The sequence below is a fragment of the Apteryx rowi genome, unplaced genomic scaffold (assembly GCF_003343035.1).
Source record: "Apteryx rowi isolate R43461 unplaced genomic scaffold, aptRow1 scaffold_86, whole genome shotgun sequence".
Classification (NCBI taxonomy): Eukaryota; Metazoa; Chordata; class Aves; order Apterygiformes; family Apterygidae; genus Apteryx; species Apteryx rowi.
Window position 1 is genome coordinate 2,275,111 of NW_020451160.1, and position 22,003 is coordinate 2,297,113.

At 35.0% G+C, this 22,003-nt stretch overlaps 1 protein-coding gene across 14 annotated transcripts in view; it reads right to left on the minus strand.

Annotated features, from left to right (window-relative positions):
• MBTD1 (mbt domain containing 1) overlaps window positions 1–22,003 on the minus strand; it is a 38,971-nt gene that overhangs the window by 9,976 nt on the left and 6,992 nt on the right. For 8 of the 14 annotated variants that reach the window (XM_026090475.1, XM_026090480.1, XM_026090487.1 and 5 more), the window contains 14 exons: window positions 20,524–20,725; window positions 19,297–19,436; window positions 18,215–18,329; window positions 18,036–18,121; window positions 12,146–12,263; window positions 11,331–11,465; window positions 10,775–10,863; window positions 9,227–9,461; window positions 7,917–7,972; window positions 7,543–7,647; window positions 6,541–6,688; window positions 3,977–4,059; window positions 3,407–3,641; window positions 2,657–2,734 (listed from right to left, as the gene is read on the minus strand). In XM_026090475.1, coding sequence (XP_025946260.1) covers window positions 2,657–2,734; window positions 3,407–3,641; window positions 3,977–4,059; window positions 6,541–6,688; window positions 7,543–7,647; window positions 7,917–7,972; window positions 9,227–9,461; window positions 10,775–10,863; window positions 11,331–11,465; window positions 12,146–12,263; window positions 18,036–18,121; window positions 18,215–18,329; window positions 19,297–19,436; window positions 20,524–20,725 — 1,825 coding nt within the window. The remainder of the gene's footprint in view (window positions 1–2,656; window positions 2,735–3,406; window positions 3,642–3,976; window positions 4,060–6,540; window positions 6,689–7,542; window positions 7,648–7,916; window positions 7,973–9,226; window positions 9,462–10,774; window positions 10,864–11,330; window positions 11,466–12,145; window positions 12,264–18,035; window positions 18,122–18,214; window positions 18,330–19,296; window positions 19,437–20,523; window positions 20,726–22,003) is intronic. The other 6 variants (XM_026090479.1, XM_026090481.1, XM_026090478.1 and 3 more) reach the window with 4 other exon arrangements.

The following is a 22,003-nucleotide window of genomic DNA, read 5'->3' on the forward strand; positions in this document are numbered from 1 at the left end:
CATATTAGTTCTACTCAAAGTAGCATGGCTGCACAGCTCATCATTTAGATCAAGTTTTCCATCCCTGGGAAAGCCCCAGAGGGAAAAAAAAAAGTTTAGATCTTACTTGACATAATTCTCAAAATCACTGCAGAAAGTTGGATACACATAACTCAGAGTTTAGCTTCAGATTCTTCTAAGAATAAAGATATCTTTGCTCCTATCCCAGTCCAGTGGCCCCTTCCCCAACAGTTAGATCTGTGATGAAACAGAAATCAGTGGATGCAACTTATCTCAATATAACAATTTACTGTTCAAAGATGAAGAGATCTAAAATAAGAGAAATTTGAGAGAGGTGATTTTTGAACTCACAGAAACCTGTCTGATAGTTCTCTTCAATTCCCTAAAATTAGTTGATTAATTCCATGAAAAAATATTTGATAACTATTCTGACTTGCGGTTAACAATTTGAAGGAGATCAGCATCTGGCTACAGACCTTTGCTCTAAGGTTTATGCAAGGGTTTTCTTAGGGGCAGTTGTTTCAACTCGTACTATTCAACCTAGCAAAAGATCCATTTAATCATATTTTACAATGCATCTCAGACTCATTTAAGTTCTTTTCCTAACTGTGTTGAAAGCTTTACTTTTATGAAATTTAGCTTGCCAATATATTCTTCCCACACCTATTCAGAAATCCTTTACCAGGAGCAGTGGCCAAAGGCTGTCTATTTAGTCCTTAGAAATGCATATCACTTTTTGGAAGTCTCTCATACTTACTGCATAAGCAGTAATGTTGAAGTCAGCAAAATGGACACTTGAAGAAATAAGGCTGGCCAGAAGTTAGAAAGACCACATCAGGATTTGTTGTTAGGAAATATACTTTACCGCAAACAGCTGCAAAGCAACTGTACCTCACAAATACAGAACAGCATGGTTTGGACCTCAAGAGCCTCTATCTTTCACAGTCAGTTTTTAACGGATGGAGGAAAACTGTTCTATCTTTCAGAGAATGTGCCTTAAATTTTTAGTTGTGTACATGGATGAACTCAAGTCTGACAGCAACAAAACTCTCTGGAAAGAGGTCTCAATAAGTCAGTCAGATGATACAGATTCTAATGTTCTAGCTTAGAACATAAGATCTCTCCTAACATTACATTAAGGACTGTTAAAAAGATCTTCTTTAGTCAGGTTTGCTGACTTGAGGGCAAAATTACTTTCAGCATCAACAGAACTGTTGACTTGATTGTCTTCTAGGCTCTCCTATTAAAAAAATAATTTGACAAAGCAGCAGCACAAAATCAAGATGACAGATTATAGACCTTTTCTGCAGCTGATCTGTCCTTATCTTCAGCATAAAATACTGCAACTTCTTCCCAGCTCCCCATCCTTTTCAAGAAAGCACCAAGAGAATGAGTCAATGTAATGGCTTGATGCTCCGAATATGCTATACGTAGTTAGGCTGTCTTGAAATTGAGCATCAAATTCCATCAAGATAAACTATTCATTCTTATGCAGTAGAAAAAACCTCCCCTCACTCGTAATTGGTTCAATTTTTAAGAGAATATTGTAAAAAAATGAAGTTAAACATGATTAAAAATGGTGTGGCACTTATCATAAGAATATAGGCTTACCCTGTGTTCTTATTTACCATTTCATCTCTTGCACATAGATTTCCCAAGCAATGGCTGTTAGGTTGCTGCTGCTTTTGACTCAAGAGGTAGCTACCTTTCAAAACTGTCAAATTACTGGAGAAATGTCTTGAGAACCTTTGGAATAGAACTGCTTTATGAAACTATAACATTGCTCAGAGGAGAGAAAACAGATGGATCTGATTTCCAGAGAAGAATGATGGGAGAAGGCACAAGGTCCTCTTGTGATTGGCTGCCTCTACTCCCTTTATTTTACTCACACAAAACAGATTTTTGATTTAAACAGTCAGAGTCATGGAAATAAAAATACAGAGGGATGTGAAACATGCATTTGTGCAAATTAAAATTCAAATCAGTTGTGAATTTTGAAGAAAACTTCATCCTGAGGGAAACAATTACTGTGTAAAGAATCCGAGTAGTTTTGTTATAAAGCTCAGATTCTTAAAAATGGTCATTACTATGTTTTACTGTGACAAGAATAGTCAYGTACAGCAATGCTATTTATTGTCAGCTTCCCACAGATGTCTCACACCTAGAAAACTGGCAAACAAATCACTTTGTTTTAAAAAGGAACCAGACAGGGTAACAGCTAGATAGTGCTTTAAATTTCCTACTTCTCTTTCTGATCCAAATACCTTGGTTCTTATTTCTACAACTGTGTTAGAAATAACTAAAAGCGGAGAGTTGAAACTATGTTAACTGATACCTGAGCATTTTGTATAAGGCAGTATACCTAGATATTCAGTATATTCCATAACTAAAACAATCTCTGCATACCAAAAATACTGTAACATTTGTCCATCTACAATTCATATAGAATATAATTAACAATATCAACCCTGTTGCAAGTTATAAAAAAATAAATATTCTCAGTTAATTAAAAAGTTCCTTTTATGGCATACTGCACCTTTAAGCATAACACCTGTTTTACACACAAGCAACACTTCCAAATAGAATAGGGACTTAGGGAGAGACCACAAACTTTTTAAAACAGGAGGAAAAATGCAAACAGTATTTTGTCACCCACTTTTCTTATGTCCTTTGTACTGTTGTGACTTAGCTTTTTTCTTCTGTTTTGATGAACTTGACTGGCTATCTCTCGATGCTGCAAAAAATTAAGAATGCAGATTTAAAAAAAATTTAGAAAGCAGAATTTAGCATTTTGGAAAAATACTTCAGACATGTCAAAGCTACTACACAGGACAGAATATCTCCTTAATGACTTAACGAAARCAGAAGAATACCTTTACTGAGGAAAATTCCTCCTATTAAACTATAATCACACTAACAGGTCCTGAAATACAGTTACCTATTATCATATATCTTGACCTGACAGGCCAAGTCTTGATGCACTTAACATAGCCTTCTTTTCACATAAATACCTGTGCACAAGAATAACTATGTACATGCTGAGTTTCATCAAATTCGCTATGTAAAGCATATACATTTGCAATCTTAAAGCAATATAAATTCTTAATGATATTATTCAGAACTAATGAGTAAATATAACAGGCCTGAGATAAAATAAACTACTTTTGGCAATAAAAACAGAAAAGTGGTAAGTAGACATAGAAATGCCCAGAAGTATTTTAACAGTCAAGGTGGAAGAGATTAGAACTATTTACTTCTAAGCAATAGCAAGCAATCTGTTCTCTTTTTGTTATGTCTTACAACCTTTTTATGAAAAAAAAAATTGAAAAGGATGAAGTTAAGAAAAATCACAGATGAATAAGGACCAGTAAGCAACTGCTATGCTATTTACAAAACTAAAACTTACATTGTGGCGCTGGAGGCTGCAGCTGATATCCAGTTAGCTGACACCATCCCACCGGATAGAGGTCTGGAGACTCACAATCTACCCACTGATCATATTCATCTTCCCACCCATCAAAGTGTATCCTCAACAGGCGATGGATAATGCGAGTTACTGTGGCCACGCATACCAGGCGAGGTTCCATCAGATCAACAGCCTCCAGCTTCATTCCAACATGAAACCCATGGTTTGGAACTTCCTGGAAAAGTGAACACATCAACAAGGTAAACATCAGGAAACAAACACGCTAATTAAAACTGCTTAGGCAATGTGTTGAAGAGAATGTTTCAGACAGTTTAATGTAGGGAAATATCAGGTATCATTTATGAAGTTTCATGTACCCCCTTTTTTCCTTAACATTTCAGAAATATTCAAACTGAATACACCCAAATGGTTCCAATTTTTAAAAGGCTCTGTTGTCTTAGTTTTTCAAAATTGTGCACAAAGAAATGGGTCAATCCCAYGAAGTATACAGACAGAACTTTAAAGAAAATACTGAGTTCATTCTAAATACACATGTACGATGTTTATTACCTTATTGAAGAGCTTTACAGGTGCTGCTATTGAGTCAGTTTCCCTGAGGTAGTCAAACCATTTGAAAGGGAGTTTTGCATAACCTGTGAATTTTAAACAACATTTTCGTACATCAGCTGCAAGCTTTATTAATAAAAACAACAAGAATAGTATATTGGCACTGTGTAATTGCTAAAAGGATGACAAAGAAACAAGATATTAACATCAGAAACTTCCACCACTCTCTGAGCTTTGGTCTAAGGGACAAGACAGTCCACCGGACACAGCCTGATTGCAACAAACAAGATGAATGAACTTCTAGATAATACAAAAAGTGTCAATTTAACATTAATCGTTCATACTTGAAGTTTTCTGTCCACGTAGATCCTTGATCTCTACAATGCCCCACACAAATCACCAGAACAGATCATATAATTAAGCACATCCAGCGTCTTTCCTGTGGGGAAAGAGCTCCACTATTGAAAAATGTGATTTGTTAGGAACAGACTGGTAAGAACAGGCATGGATATTTTCAAACTTAAATAATAAGGTTAAAATAGCAATAATAGGGTAACTTACAGCATTTTTTCAATCTTAAAACCTATTATAAAGGGAAGAAAATAATGTCTCTTAAATATATTTAGCTTTTGCTTTCTACTGAATTTGTAAAAAAAAAAAAAAAACCCAAAAACCATTTAGGACTATATTTTAGTTTTGGGTGAGTTTTACAGCAGTTTAGACCAGCAATTCTCAAATTCTAGCTCATGGACCAAAAACAGCTTGAAAGGTTTCTTCGCAGTGGTATACAGTGTTAGACATTTTGAAAAATCACAGGCTTGTAGGCATGGCACAGTGAACTATGGGAAACACTCAGATCTCACCTAAGTGGGGGTACAGAGCTCCCACTGAGCGACAGCTCAGTACTGCAGGGCAAGACTCATTAGATAGGTAGTTAAACATCCACAGCCCAAAATGCAATCAAATTCTTGAAAGTTTCTAAGCATCAACTTCTGTTGATTTCAGCAAGTGCTGAAGATGTTTGGAAAGAATGATCCCATAAGCTTAAAGTCCAAAGAGCTCACAGCAACATACTTAAGCTATCCATACTGCTAAATGTAATCTGGAAATGGTGTCCACAGTTAGGTATGTAATATCTGCATGAACAGATGTAGCTGGATAGCTAACAATTGATACAGATAGTAATATATTAGTTTTGTATATCAATGATTTTCTTTTTGTTAATGTACAGTTTCTCTGGTGTGACCAATTAATTTGTACACACCTCCCTCAATTAACTTCTCAGAGCTTGTACTGGAGACATGGGCACGTGGCCCTAACTAAGGTAATCAGAAGTAAGAAATTGTCCATTTTCAAGGCCATAATTTAGTCAGTAGAATACACCTCCCAAGAGCTAAGGAGCTTTGATCATTATATCTTATTATATCAGTAATAAAATGTTTAAGTATGTTAATGCGCATTATGGTCTGTATTTTACTGCTGTTAATTCCTCATTCAAATGACTTTTAGATTATTGCATGTGATTTATAATCATCTCTCAGTGGATGATACAGGACTGTTATGGAAAATTTACAATTACTACTATTGTAAGAGACTCTTGGACCACATATTTTTTGAGGGGTGTGCAGGTTTAGAGAAAAAAAGCACTCTTCATGTTTCTGGCAATGAGATCATGCCCATGAATTTCTAAGCAATAAATTCACTAAATGAGCTGACTGTGAAAAATAACAGTGAATCTGTCCAACCGCAGACTTTCCACATACTCAAAGATGACAGATTCATTAGTATGTGCTAAGGAAAACTCTATGAAATTATTTTCTTCTTGTTGTATTACACTGTCTGTGTAGTTATTACCTAGAAAATCATTCAACAAATACAAGTAGAAGCCTGCTAGAATAAGAATATAGAAAAAAAAAATCCATAGAAAACCATTATTATCTGCTGTTACACAACTAATTACAATACTCTTTATAAATTGCTAGACCAAGATAATAAAGTGGAAAGATGAAGGCAATAAGAGTCTTCTGTAGGCATATCTGCTAGTGGACAGACAGCTTTTCTTGCAGCAGGGATTACGCCATGTATATATCTATAGAGATTTCCACGAAGCTCAAGTTTGTGCATATATTTCAATGAATTAACTGTTATTGTTATGAATTAGCCCAAGTCTGACACTCTAAGTGTTCTTTAAACCTCTGCTGGCCAGAACTTCCCAAGTACTGACCTATTCTGAACAGTCCTTTCAGTGACTTGCATATTTATACTTCCCATTCACTTAATGGCTATACTACTCAACTTATGGCTATTCTCTCAAGTCTGATAACAAAAGCAAGTTATTTTAGCCAGTGAACCAATCAGATGTTCAGTTTGCCYTTTTCTGTACGAAAATGTTTGGTAACTCTGTTTTAGATGATTTTGAAGTTCTGCTGTAGTATTTGTTTCAGACTCGGGAAAGTCCTGAAAAGTGATAAGAACTTCGTAGACTGAGTTAAGAAACAAAGCATATGGCATATACAATATCACTGAAAAATATGAAAAATAAAAGGTGGTCAGAATGCTATATGTACCTCTGGGTGGAGTTAGTTCAATCATGTTAATTTCACAGAAACCAACAGGGAAAATAGAAGGGGAAGTGGCATGGTAACAAAACCAATCAGACCCATCTGCTGCTTCTGAGCCATCAATCCCAATCATAAGATAGCCATCTGCTAAAACCTTTGTAAAGAAAAACAAAATTTTACATTAAATTCCTTTAACTGTGTGATAAGGCTAGAAAGAAAGCATGCCATGTTTCAAAAGAGTGAATACAACTGAATAATAATGGAAGTACTTATACGGACATTCAATTAAAACAAAACAAAAAAAACCCAAGTCATACCTGTCTCCAAGATTTTATGCGTACTATTGTAAAGTGTACCTTAGTTAACTACAAAATTGAGAGGGGAAAATTTCCTTTTTCTAATTTTTAGGGTTTTTTTGTGAACATGAGTTCCCCTTAAGCTTTATAATTCAGTTTACTCTTTATCTTGTAAGGATATTCCGCACTACATAAATAAGAAAAAAATATCAAAATAATAACCTTACTCATTGGTAAGGTTATGCTGGGCTGCTAAGCTGCTTTTTACATTTTCGTCTTCTTTTAAAATAGACTTCATATGGATGGTGCCCTTTTCAGCTAGAAAAAAAGTACATCCTTAAAATATATATATAATAAAAATCTTCATTGACTTCCGCAAGTTAGCAAGATGAGGATTTCTGAACAGGGTTGCAGAATAGTTGGGATAATTAGCAGAAGATTGTCCTGCAAATTAATCTCACAAGCATGTTATTTCCTAATTAAAGGTAATACTGAATTTTCAGACATTAAAAACAAAATTAAAACTTACATGAGTATATCCTTTACTATATTACTTGTTTAGAACTAATTAATGGAAGGATTCAGTAAACGTTCAATGTGTGAATGAACTGCATTTTATTTTGAGCTTTTTCTTATGTTTCAAAACTGAATAAAGATGAGTTGAAAAATGGATTCATATCTACCTTCCCAAAATAGACATTTGCTTTCTTACCTTTCTAATAGTTGCCACACATATTGCTGAAAGGTTTAAGGGGTCTATAGCTTCCAATTTCATTCCTTCTTTAAACCACTCCCCTGCTGTGTCAACCTCTTTTACCTAAAAAAATGAGAAAACAGCACCAGAAGCTAAGAATCTAGCGAGCCTACAATACATAACCACACACTATTGAAGCAAAAAGACTGAAACACCTGTCATATAAGCTCTTTTTATGTCAAAGAGCCCAAGTTAGTTAAGTATATGAATAAAAAAAGCAACTGGGCATATTCCCAGGACTTTAGTAGAGCTTCAGTTCTGTTTCAGACACACCAGGAATCAAAGCTCCTCAATTGACTCCGAGAAAACAGCGTTCTTGCTAGCAAACTTACCTTCATAAATAAGTGTGGGGGTGCATCAAAATGTCCCTCTTGTTTCTTTGTAATATCTACAAGGAATAAGGGTACATACTAGTCAGAGGCTTTATTATTGGAAAAGACAGTGCATTTTTCTAAATATGATGGCCAGAACTTCCCAAGTACTGACATAGTCTGAACAGTCCTTTCAGTGACTTTCAGCACTGCTCTTGATTTCTTTAACTACTCTTATTTATAAACGGTTTCAGTGGAAATATGTTATCTAGTACTACACAGTTGCATTATTATTATGGCAGGCCCACAGTTTATAAGACAACTACCACAAAAATCTAGTGAACAAACTCCACCCATTTTCCTTATTTATTTCTACCTGAAATACTTTTATAACACAACCTCATTTATGAGGAAAAAATCCAATATTCCCAAGACTGCATGATTATGTCACAAAATTGCTATCAATACATGCAAGCTTTTGCAAAAGTTTGCAAGTAAAATATTTTGCATGCACTTCTATGTTATGATAGAACATTAACAGTAGAAGACATAACTTCAAGGCTTGAAATAATTTATTACTGATTTCTTTCTGTAATTTAATTTATGCTCTTCATTGCCTTTTTTTAGGCTAGAAGTTCTTGTTTTTTGAACTCATGTCTCCAAAATGTAATCATCTCACAGTCCAGCAGGCTCTGTAGCAGAGATGTATATTTTATTTTATATATACATATGCATATATTCTTTATAGCTTTTTGTAGCCAACTGTTGAATCCTACTTTCCAAGGTGAATCCCTGCAACTCTCTTAAAGGCTTTACATCATTTCTGGGAGGCAGCACTGCTCTTGATTTCTTTAACTACTCTTATTTATAAACGGTTTCTGTGGAAATTTTCAAGTACCAGAATAACTGCCCTGAAGGCATGACTTGGGCAATGTTTTATGGAAATTCTGTTACTGACAAGGAGACACAGGCTCAATGGAACAGAAAAAGACTCAAAAAGAGATTGAAAAGACATTTTTTTTCTCCAGAATCCTTAAAACAATTTGTTAACTGCTGTTTATGGTTATGAGTCTCTTGATACTGACATACTACAGTCCAACTACAATTTATTCCAGCTTTTCCAACACAGTAAGAAACACTAATAATACTTTTAACTGAAACACTGGAATGGCTTTATAGTTGGCAAAACCCCCAAGTCCCACTATATGCATTTTTAAAGATAATTACTTGAACTATTTTTATTAACCATATAAAGGGACAGTATGGCTTAAGTTAGGCTTCACTTAGACAACACTGCCCACAACGACACCTCTGAAACACAACAAGCTTACCAGATCTTTTGAATCTATGTCCTATATTTCGAGACCAACCAATGTGATGAATTAGCGGACTGTACATATGGCACCAGAAGTCATCAGTTTTGTCTTCACTTTCTTCATATACCAATCTCAACCGTCCTCCAATGACGCTCTCTACCACTGCTACCCGTGTTCGACAAAGGTGTGTTTTGTCAACAACTTCTACTCTCATGGAAGTTTTGAATGGATACTGCATACTCTCAGACACCTTAAAAWAACAGGAAAAAAAAAAAAAAAGGTTCCGTAAAAATATATTCTGGTTTTGCCTAGTCATTTGTCTTCTGCTACCAAAGTACTTTTCATTTAATTCAATTACTTGTTAATCCACTTGCAAAAGTGACAAAAATGCTTTCTCTTATACTTTATTGTACATGTGACAAAATGAAACATTTCACAAAACTAACTGTAGAATAGATCCTACAACAGTATAAACAGCTCTCACACAGGTTAAAGGAATTTTCCATTGATTTAACGAAAGTTTGTTCAGTGATTAACAATGGATAAAATTACCTTGAGAAACAATCAGTTTTAATGATAAAGATAAAAAGATTTTTGGTTTTTCATCCACTCAAAATATAGTACTTAAAAATAGGTTTAAAATACTTTATTATAAAAAGCATGGAAAACAATACTTGAGCATAATTAAAACTGACCACTCACAAACATATTTCTTCATAATACCAAGGAAGAAAGAAAATAAGGGAAATGGATATTAATCTGCCTTGTGAAAATGTATTCTTTTAAAAAATGCTTTATAGTAAATTCAGTATCTGTCATTTGCCATGCCCATTATGAACTCCCCCAAAGTGTTTGGACCTTGCAAATTTGATTTGGCTTCCAACTGAGCCAAGTTTTAAATAGAAATGAACATGTGCAGAAAAAAAAAAAAAAATCTTTGGAATACTAGCGTGTAGTGTAAGACAACAATACAGCACTCCTTACATTCCTATTAAAATCTATGCACCATCTTGCAATATTAATAAACAAACTTGCAGCATACCATACAGACAGATGCCATACAAGATTTAGCAAAGACAGCAAAAAAAAAAAAATCTAGTCTAAAGCAGATAGAAATATTATCATTTAAAATGAGGTATTTTATTGCGTCTAGATATATGCTGTATTAACAAATCTTGTTTAGTTCCTTGAAATAATGCACAATAAAAATCATTCCTGAATTAGCAAGATTAGTTTCACTTTTTCCTTAACAACTATCATTGGGTATCTTATTAGCACTTTTTTTTTTTTCATTGGGGTTATTTTAAAATTAAAATAGACTAACTAGTTTTTAAAGAAAAATATTTTCTTTCAAAGAAAAGAGTTTTTCAAATGGCATCATATACTAACAAGTGCAGAGATAAATGGAAAATAGAGATTCCAGGGAAAACTGTATTAGGAGAAGAAACTACTGTACCCTCTTCACTATAAAAGGGGCTAATGTGCCATTGTAAAATATTTCAGCTCTTCACACTGTGTTGCAATTTTGTTTATAGTACATTATTGATATTGCATCAGCCTTACCTTCTGAGAAAAGTCAGGAGGAAGTGTTTTGGCACCAGTAAGTCGTTTCACTAGAAAAGCTTTCCAGTTTGTGTATTTGTGTTGGATGGCTGTTGCAAATGAAGGGGAAAAAATAAGCCACTGATTTTTAAATGTGTCCATTAGAGACAATGTTATAGTCTGGAATATGTAAAGAAGAAAACCTAGATGACTGTTAAAAAGTCTGGATGAAAATAATGACAAAATCTCTTTAGAGAATGAATGCTACCCCAGTTTAAATTCATGTGTATGTTAGGGCAAAGAATTTAATGACAAAATATAAATAAGACCAGTGCATGTTTATATCACTGATTAGCCTAACTGCTTCCACCTTGATATAGCAGGGGCTACTCCAAGAAACACTTTTAGCATGAGTCAAGTCCTTATTTTTTCCAATCATTAAAATGATTTATTCATAGCTGTTGAAAGAGTTGCTATGGTAAAAATACTTTGATATCTGAATCATAAGCAAATTTAGTTAAATCAAAAAAGACTTTTTAATCATGTCAATCAATCAGTACTGCTAATATTTACATACATCGAGGAGGGACTAGGGGCTTCCCACTGGTTGCACACCAACCAACTGGGTGGATGTCAGACCCACAAACGTTGCACCAGAAGTCAAGACTTGAATCGTTTTCAAAGCCTTCGTATCTTAGCAGAGCATTGTACCCTGAAAAAGAGCAAGCCCGTTTAAAAAAAAAAATACAAAATTAAGCAAGGTTATAAATCTATTAAAACTTCTCTACCAATCATAATGCATATAACTTTGGTTTTTCTAAGATAAAACCTTTTTTAGAATGTCATTCTTAAGGCACATTGCTGCATGTTATCAATGCACAGGATGGATTACTTTGATAAACGCGCATGTGCTATCACATAAGACAAATACATTCTAAATATAATTAAAATTCTTGTACTATAAACCTTCAGAAGTTATACATGGAAAGACACAGTTAATTCTTTCTTTACCCATATAGTCTCTGCTTTGTCATATTTTAGCTGTGAAACCTTTAATTTTTAACTTCACTTTTAACCAAGAAAAGTGATTGGTATAATGAGGCTTGCTCGCTACTGTACAATTTCTTATCTCCTCATCCTGCATTTCTCTTAATGAACTCAGTATCACTACAGAAAACAGACATTAAGTCCACTGAAGCCACTGTAAAACAGTATAACCTAGACAGCACCCTGAAAAGTGATACAGCTTCTTAGTTATACAGCTCTGACAACTTAACAGTGTCAACATTCTACTCCCCCCCATCAACAATCACTAAATTAGTCGCTAAATTATTAGCTCCCTTCACACAGTTACTTTAATTGTTTTAATAACTTCAACTAAAATATATTCACCTGCTAGTTTTACAATTCCAGCTATCCAGAAGACTTTGGTAGGTAGGCTGCAGTCTGTGTTTGGAACCTCCACTCGCACTCCTTCTGAGATATCACCCCAGCACGTCCCCATAGGTGCCTATCATTTAAGGTAGGGGGAAAAAAAATGACCAGTTCACCACTCCATTTACTCCACACAAAAATAACTATTTTTGTTACATTAGTGCTTTACAAGCAACTTTCCAAAAATAGATAAAAACCAATATACATGATAGACAAACATATGTTCAGAAAATGGTCTTTCTGAAAACTTCGTTTGGTTTTGATCTGCAGTTTATGTGCACTGATTACATACAATTATTATTGCTTATCTCCTGCAACAACTGTAGGACATCTGTAAACATCCGTAAAGCACAAGTAAAAATTATATATACTCACAGATCAGCATTACTGCATGATGTTTCAACTAGAGGCTAGCCACTAATTTCAGTGAGAACAGTATAATTCCCCCCACAATTCTACTTGCAAGGAGATTATGGTACTTAAAATTTATACCTTTGTCAGAGACATCAAAATCTAGTACACGCTCTGTAAATCAGTAACTTGCCTGAAAATGCTTAAGAGCTATTTCTTGAATGTATTCTGAAGATTTATTAGGGGGGTTTATTTCCCATGGGTTCACATCCTCTCAGAGGAACAGGCCTTTATATCACCCGCAAGTGATTATTCCATCAAGCAAACAAAAAGTCTGAGTTGCATCTTTCTAACAAAAGCCAAAGGGAAATGCACAGCTAGATTCCTCACGCACTGTTCTGAAAGCTTAGACTAATGTTCTAGTAACAAGAAGAAATACAAGCCTGATGAACTCTTAAGGGTTTTGGGAAACTGGAGATAAAAATTACATCTAGTTTGCCATCTCAGGAAGAATGTTTTGCTGGACAGAGCATCATGAAAAGATAGTCAAAGATGGTATTGTAGAGATATCAGAAGTGTGCAGTGCTGAAAAATCTAACCCCTTAAAATTTACCCAGCCAAAGTTATCCAAAAAAAAAAAAAAAAAAGGATAAGTCTAAATTCAACTAGAGACCACAAACAAGGGAAAGATTCAGATTTTAGGTAGTTTAGAACAACGGTCATATCAACTGTAAAGATACTCTAAGAGAAGTAAATTCTAATCAGTTCAGAGAGCATTCAGATACTATGGGGAAAGCTGAAGGGATCCTCTGATTCTGTATCGTAACAGGCAGACAGTATTCTAAGGCTATGTCTGATTTACAAGGCTCTTTTCAAACACAGAATTTAACCAGCTCACTGCAAATAGCCTCCAACTTCTTAGAATTTTGGCAGTGAGCCACAGGGGAAGAAAAGTTGAGTTAATTCTGAATGATTGGAAATTAAAATGCTGGAAGTTTGCTGGCAATCAACAATGGCCAATTAGCAGCAGTAAACACCAAATGTATCTTAAAAGGGGATGCCCTTCACTAGTGAGACTATATGATGCTAGGCCACAAGTTTTAGCCATTAAAGAAAATAAATCCATTTGCAAGTATGCCAGCTTCTTATTCTTGAAGCCTGGTCTCTTCATATTCTGCTATGTCCCATCTACACCGGTCTAGACTGTAGAGCTCTTTTCTGCCATCTGGCAGACAGAGAAAAAAACAACTTGAAAGATGACTTATTTTCACATGCAAAATATGCAGATATAGCATCTTAATGAAGCCCTATTTCATATTCACTATCATCTCTAAATTGACATTTGCAGCTTTTTGGACTGAAATGGGGAAATAAACTTTTCAAACTGTATATTTTAGTAGCTCTTGTTGCCTTGTATAGAGATACAGATGAGTCCAAACAATCAAAAACAGCAGTGCTGAACAATCTCACAACCCAGCTGCACTTCATCAAAATATATTTTACTGCCTGCTCATCTACTCAGTTGATTCAGGGAGAAAAGTGTATCAAAGCACTTCTCCTTCCATGATAAAGGAATTGTCACAAATAGTTTTATTTCTAGAACATGGATTGGTATAGAGGGAAATAGCAGAAAGCTAAATTTGTCCTTGTCTGTGAAAATATTGGTTCTGCTAGTTTCTCCTACACCAATCCACATGGCTCACCCTTTAGAAGAAGGAAGCCATCCTGGGTAGCATTCCTACTGAAAAGCCAGATATCATTATTGTCCTGAAATAATGGTTTACAGTATACCTGGTAYACTGTATATCTTTTCCACTCCTTATGAAAATTCTTAAAGGAGGAAGACTGGATAAACCAGGGCTATAACAGCCATCTTCCTTCATGTCTTCTCTGTCTTCATGTGATTAATCAATGTTTGCACAGTGCTCTGAAAAACTCACAAAGCACTATGTAAGTGCTAAGTCTTATTCATGTGCTGGCTGGAAGGGTAACTCTGAAGTCTGGATTGGCATAGTATGAACTAGCAGAACCATAATTTACAGGTAAGAACAAATTTACCTTTCAGACTCATGACGAAGAGATCCGCTTCACGTTACTCCCAAACAAGGCAGATCTGGTTCATCGCTTCCTGAGCCAGGAGGTGACTTGGGAGGGTTTATCTGTGAGCGGCAGCTGCCTTCTCTGCAAGGTAAGTTGCAATCAGGAAGGTCCTGTTTGACAGGAACGCCTAAAGGCTAAGTATCTCCACATGGCTGCCTAGCTGAACAAAGAACTTGTGGCTGAAATAACTTATTTCTAAAGGCTTTGGATGGCACTGACGTGGCCCTGATTTCAGATGTGCATCTTCAATCAAGCATTTAATAGCAAAAGAGATGCTACCAATTCCTGAAATGCAAGTATACTATGCTGTTACCTTGTGTGTAAACAGCACCCACCTACAGGGTAACGCCAGAGAAGACGATGGGAAAAGAGAGTTAAAAATAAAAGTTAGAGGCAAAGCACTGCCACCTAGTGTAAAATCCTGGCAACATCTCCTTAGAGCAAAGGGAATTTAGAAGTGCTTTATAACAAAAGAAACAAAGAGAATAAACATATTTCAGCTCAGAATAAAATTCAACTGGAAGAAAGACTGAAAAAATGCACAGCTTCAGAAAAACGTGCATCTCATTAGCAACGGGTGCAAAAGAATATTACTATTAATCATGGGCATTAAGTTGCACATTAAGTACTGACAAATGACTCAAAGCACTGTACTTGCTTTCATTACTAGGAACAGTTTAAGCTAATAAAACCAAGTACAGAAAAAAGTAAAAACTATTTAGAAGAAAAAACAAAACAGGAATGCTAGTTAATAACAAAGATCACAAATAGAGCATGTTGTATGTTACTAAACTGTAACAAAATACTAATATTGTAAATATCAACTTGCTTAAATCAAATGAGAACTTTCCTCCATAATCAGACACACATCAATAGCTGATACAAGGCAATTCAACAGCTAAGAAAAAAAAGGAGACAAGGTGCACAGACCATAATTCTGGGTCTGCCATAGGCTGGCTATACGACATGAAACAAGGCAGCTTCTCTCTTTGCACTTCAGTATACAAACTGTAGACTGGGCATAATTGTATCGAATAGTGCTGCTAGTGAGTTTCATTCGTGTTATTCAACATGAAATTTGGAATGAGGGTAACAGGGATTCCACATTAAAGGCATCACAACACTCTGAAATTAATTACAGAGAATTTTAAGACTTAAACATTTCCGTTTCAAAATGTGTCTACGTTAAAATTGAAGCAGAAATAGTTTCCCACATTAGGCAAAAAAACTATGTGATGTGGGAAAATTAGGCACAGACCCGAAATACTGAAATCTGCTGTGTTATACAAAGCCAAGCAAGCCAAACCCCACATTTCAAAATCCTCTTACATTTTCTTTAATATTGTTCCCAATGTTCCCTATCAAATATACATGCAGATACAGCCAGTATAACCAGGTACACACTTACCTAACAAATTTAAGGGTAGGTACATAGTTATCTTACTCCACTGAGAAAGTCTGACCTGCACTATCAGTTCTATACCTGTATTTTGAGCAGGGTAAGCTTTATGTATTTGATCTTGTGGACACACAGAACATGTGCATGAAATTCATAATATGAATGGTAAACAAACATCAACACTTTTACAAATCAAAGCAATATAGTACATACAAAACGTAGCAATAAGCTTTCCAGACAGACAAAAAGAAAACTGCTTCTTTCAATTCTCAAGGGACAGAGAGAGTGGGAGAGAGCAAGCAGGAGAGAACAAAAGAGAAGGATCTAAAAAGAAGAGAGAACTAATGTGTTTTCAGAATCTGAATGGTTTAAATAATACACTTTTTGAAGAAATAATTCTAGTAAAACCTAATGTAAATCACACCATCATAACACTAACTAATATCCCCTGAAGAAGTAGAAACTGCCAAAGGAGACTTCAGGAGTAACAATAGACTTTTACAGAAAAGGAGAGCAGAGAGAAGAGAAACAAGAAGAGAAACAAGATTCAGATTTAATAACATTGTTGCCATGTTGCTTGCAAAAATTTTCAAGGTAAAATATGAATATTAGTATTATATCTGTTCATGTTACCAATGTACTATTCAGCTTAATGAATGAAACAGTAAGAAAACAAGATATAACTCCTTTTAATACGGAATGTTATAATATAGAATACAAGTGGCATAATTATTGCATCTGTGTCCTAATTAAGTACACCAAACACCATGAAGCATTTGTTGCTACAATAGCACAGTCATCTTATCAAACACTATCTTCTGATATGCACTTAAGAAATTACTTGTTATAACATGTACATAATTGTGAAAGCAAAGTGCAAACATGCTTATTTAGGCACGTGGAATTCAATACAAATTCGCAAAGCTATACTAACGCAGGGCTCTGGCCTCGGCAATAGGAAGGCCTCCAAGCATAAAGGGTGCTATTCAGAGAGTGCCAGCTGCCAAGGGCCCTCAACTCCTACTGATTTATGAGATGACAGCGCTCAGCACGAATTCCAGAACTTGTCAAAAAATAAATTTCTCTTTTCCCTTATGGACAACTTCTATGAAGCAAAATGTTTATTTCCAATGTAATTTTCGGCAGATAATTTTGAGCAAAATAAAACTTTTGTAAGAAGCTGAAACACTTCAGCTTTCAAAAAAAAAAAAGTATCTGAAAAACCAAACTTTCTGTATGAAAGTTCTTACTTAATCTAAGAGACATGGATTTTACCAAACACATTAAAGACAGATGCTGCTAAGTATTTTCCTCATCCTCTAGCTGCATTCTGTGAAGACTGAAGACTTTTTGTTTGGAATTTTTGTAATACTAATACAGAGAAGAAAATCAACTTTTTAAATTTCAGATTTATAACAAGCCTTCATTTTCCTCCATTTCCATACCACCTAGCAGCACAACTGCTAGGGAGAATCACACTAAAAATTAAGATTAAAAAAATCCAAACCCCAAACATGTGATTGGAAGATCAGTTCTACATGCTGGAGCAAGTCTGATTTAATCTAATCTTTTGTAACTTTACCTGGTATTTGCATTTTCTGGTTGGTTTGATATACTCTATAGTGTATTCCATGATTTTTTGCATTGAATGTGGGGAAAAAACTTCACAAGTTCACAGAGTCGTCCTTTTACTTTTTTCTTTGTTAACTAAAGCATGTATGATGAGCAACTGATGGTGTTCAGAATGGTTTTAAAGGACAGAAAAAAACATACATATTTAGCTTAAAAGTAGTCAATCTAACAGAGTTTACAATGTAAGTCAGTTTCCAAAGTTATGATGCACGCTTGAATATGAACGTACTGTAAAAATGAATCAAAATATTATTCACCTTTTTTCCTGATTAAATAAAAAATATATGTATCTATATATATCTATCTACATATATCTATATCTCACACACACACACGCACAGAATAAACTTACTAAAAAATACTTACATGTTTAAAACACGTAACAGGAGCTGCTGTAAAGCTATTGCTATTGATGTAGTTACCCCAGCTGAAACCTTCCACAGGGACAGCTGCTAAGAGAAAGTTATTTTATTTAGGAAACTGCTAATAAACCACAAATCTTGCACTACCAAGAACTTGTTTTAGCTCTGTTTATACGCCATTACCTGCCTTAGTCTTTGCCTGGTTTTGTAAAGTTGCTTGATACTGTGCATATGCTGCTAATTTAGCCACTAAGGGTTGTTTTTGTAGAACTTTAGCCTTCTTTGTCGGAGGTTTACCCTAAAACAAAAAAAGCTAAGTAAATAAAGTCTTTCCAAACTCCCACCAGAAATGTATATAGGTCTGTGGCATATTCCTCATGCTATTTTGCAAAAATCACTGTAAAAAATTATAAAATGTATTTTCAAAATAATCTGCCAAGCATTTTTTTTCTGGTAGATATAATGCTTAAATTAGAATAATACAGAATGTAAGTTGACTAATGAAGTACTACAAAGCTACAAGCAATATTAAAGAAACTTATATACATGAAAAACAGTATCAAGAGAATGCCCAAAAGATTACTTTTGTACCAGTATTCCAACTTCAAGAGCATACAGATTCAGTTGTTCTTTATCTGAAAAAAGATATCTTCTAAAAGCTGGTTAAAAGGAAGAACCTTTAACCTAATTCATACCAATGCAATTTCTTGGCACTGGTTGCATATAGCAATGAGATATGATAAAATTGTATTTCCTGACATTTCCATTTCTTCCCCTGAATGTTACAAAAAATACTTTATGATTAGTTGATCGATATTCTAAATGAATAGACCAAAACTCATTTTGTAAATCTAATAGTTACTTAAGAAAACCCTCAAAAACATAAGACAGCAATGCTAAAGAAACCTTTATGCTCTCTAAAGCCAGAAAGCATCTTGGGGGTGAAATACATGGGTTTTCAAATGACTACATATTTAGATTGAAGATGTTTCTTTTTCTTGCAGATGTAAGCGGGCCACTGCAGCAAAATTAAAATAAGGAGTCAATATTCTCTGTAATTTGCTCTGCTGAGCAAAGGAATTTGTTCAGCAGTGATATGGTTTTGAGTTTTAGCTTACAAAATTATTTACGTGAAAATTTTAATGTGTTCTTGAGAAACTTGATTTAGTTATTTTAAAATATTGCACCACATTTAATTTTGACCAAACAGATACATTTTACAAACACAGACTATGACAAGTATATAAAGAAAATGGTTTCTGTACCGCTACCTGAAGCCTGGCCAGAATGCTGGCCTTCTTGGAGTTTGATGAATAGCTTCTAGAGCACGACACGCTGCAGAAGCGTTTTGTTTTAGAGTAAAAAGCATCACGGACACCAACCATTCCACACATCTCACATGTAGCTAATCAAAGGAGAGAAAGAGCAAAATGTTAAAAGTGTAATAAAGACTTCAGTAAAAACCTCAGAACAAAGATGACATGCAAAAGGTCCTGTAGGTGGCACCACCAAGCTGAGCAGTTTCTTAGGGTTTGACCCTGAAGAGAATTAAAAAAAACAAACAAACAAAAAACACTTAAAAAAAGAATAATTCCACCAATGTCAGTGAAACACTACGAACCTCAAGTTCGTAAGTGAAATGGTTTCTTCTTTCTTCTATTAATTTTACCATTGGTAGAAGTGAACAAACCAGTTCAATCAGCTACAGCCAATTTCTGTGTTTTCATGGTCCTTCTCAAAGAAACATCTGCTTTGAATCTAGGCCTGCCAATCCGGATTTCCAAAGTGAAATAAAATCAGACCTCTGTTGTGAATCAAAAAATTAATCTATCCAAAGTACCCTAAGCCCATCAATATCCTCGTTTACCTGTAATCATATGCTTTATAAGCTGACAGCATCTCCCACTGAGTTTTTCTACATTGAATAAAACAGTGTTTGCGACCCACTTATGCCAATGAGACAATACCAAGATTCTACCCAGAGAGAGCTCTACTAATCAGTATTAACTCCGGCCAAAATATTTTTTCTGTGATGGCAAAAGCAACCTTCCTTTTTTTCCAGAATACTCTAGTTCATAGTTAGTGCACATTGAACAGGTATATACTGACAGACTTTAGGAAGCAGTGGTAATGAAGTTTTCCTAGTATAGAAAGAAATTTAATCTTCATATATTTTACATACAGTATAAAGAATAGAGAGAATACCTTGACATCTTCCTCATAGCTCAAAGGCCAAAAAGAATGTACATTAGACATGCATATACATGTGCATTTATACCACATATATTTGATGAGAGGAATAAGAATTCTATCTTATTTCAGTTTAACAAAAAACAACAACAAAAAAACCCAGAACAAATCAAACAAACCCCCCACCACCACCACCACCCTACCCTCACCCAATTTGCCCAACATTTGGGTTTGGACTCACACAAATTCATAACATATGCTGAAAAACATAAATGGCAAAGTCTTTGTACCCATGTACTTACCCATGCCAGATTTGCCATCTGGATAAGTATAGACCTGCCCATTGTTCTTTATAATTGGGAGACTGGATGGCAAAGGAGCAACTTCTTCTTCGCTTTCATCTGAACTGGAGCTGCTGCTGGTGTCCTCACTACAACTATCATAACCGTCAAACATCCCGAATGAATCACGTCTTTTCCTTTCTGCTCGTGAAGTATGCTCTGTCTAAAAATTAGAAAAGAAACACACCACAAAACAAACAATAGCAGAGCATTCCAAATACAAAAATTCCAAAGACAAACTTGAAAAGTTTCAAAGGTCAAAATCAGCCTACAAATGTAGATGTATTACAAATCGGTGTCTGCTCTGTCAACACAGAGGTATGGACCACATATTGCCAATTAATGTGCTCAGTAGTAGTAGAGTCAAAAGTAGCCAATGCTTGGTATTGTGATATACAGGAAGAAAAAATTATCTCATGATCCGCTGAGAATATGCAGTAGCAGTCCATACATTTCTTTTCCTTGGATCTTCAGAGTTCATTAATCCTGGTGTGCAGAATAATGACAGCCACACAGAACTTGTATGCAAATGAGCATATTCCAGATGGCTGCAGCCAATTTCACTAAAATTCATTAATCTGAGAAAGCTGTGCAGAGAAAGGACAGTTCAAAGATGACAACACTATTCTAGGGGTAAGGAAATGAGAGCAGAACCCCACTCCCACTGGCCTGTGGGGTTACAGATAAATCTCTTAGCTGCCTCTGATTCAGTTTCTCACGTGTGAAACAGGAGTATTTCTCTACCTCACACGGATGTTCTCAGGATTAATACATTAACAATTATGAAGAGCTCAGTTACTATGGCAATAGGGTCTGTATAAATACTAAAAGATAGAAAGGTGATTAATTTGCTACTGTCATATACCAAAAAAACCTGTTACATAAGAGTTTTCCTATAACCAAAAATCTGAGGTCAAGTGGAAACTTACAACTTTGAAGAACGTGTAACAGTTAAGCAATTTCCAGCAAAGACATTGAAGGTGCATAAACAATAGATTAACTGATGTGTTTCTTCTGATGCACATTCAATATATGCATTTTAATACAATGACATTTTTCACTTCATTACTATTTTACACACCTCTGTTGAAACAAAACTAGTGCTAGATAAGTGAGCTGCCTTCATTGACCTAAAAAAATTTTTTTTTTTTCCAAAGTATTTCCATCATTCTGACCAGTATCTATTTAGGCTGAGAGGAGTTAATAAATGAAGAGAAGACAAAGAAAGAAATTCTTTCACAGAAGCACAAGTTAGGAGAATGAAATACAGCAAGAAACCAAAAAGAAATATCAAGAATGCCTTTACCTCTACCTTTTTTCCAAGAGGTAATTTTATTTAAAAATCATTGTAGACAGAAAAATAATGTGATCAGACTTTTCCTTCTTAAATTGCATTTAGATTCACAGCTTTAAAGATTTCATCACAATAATTCCCCAGATC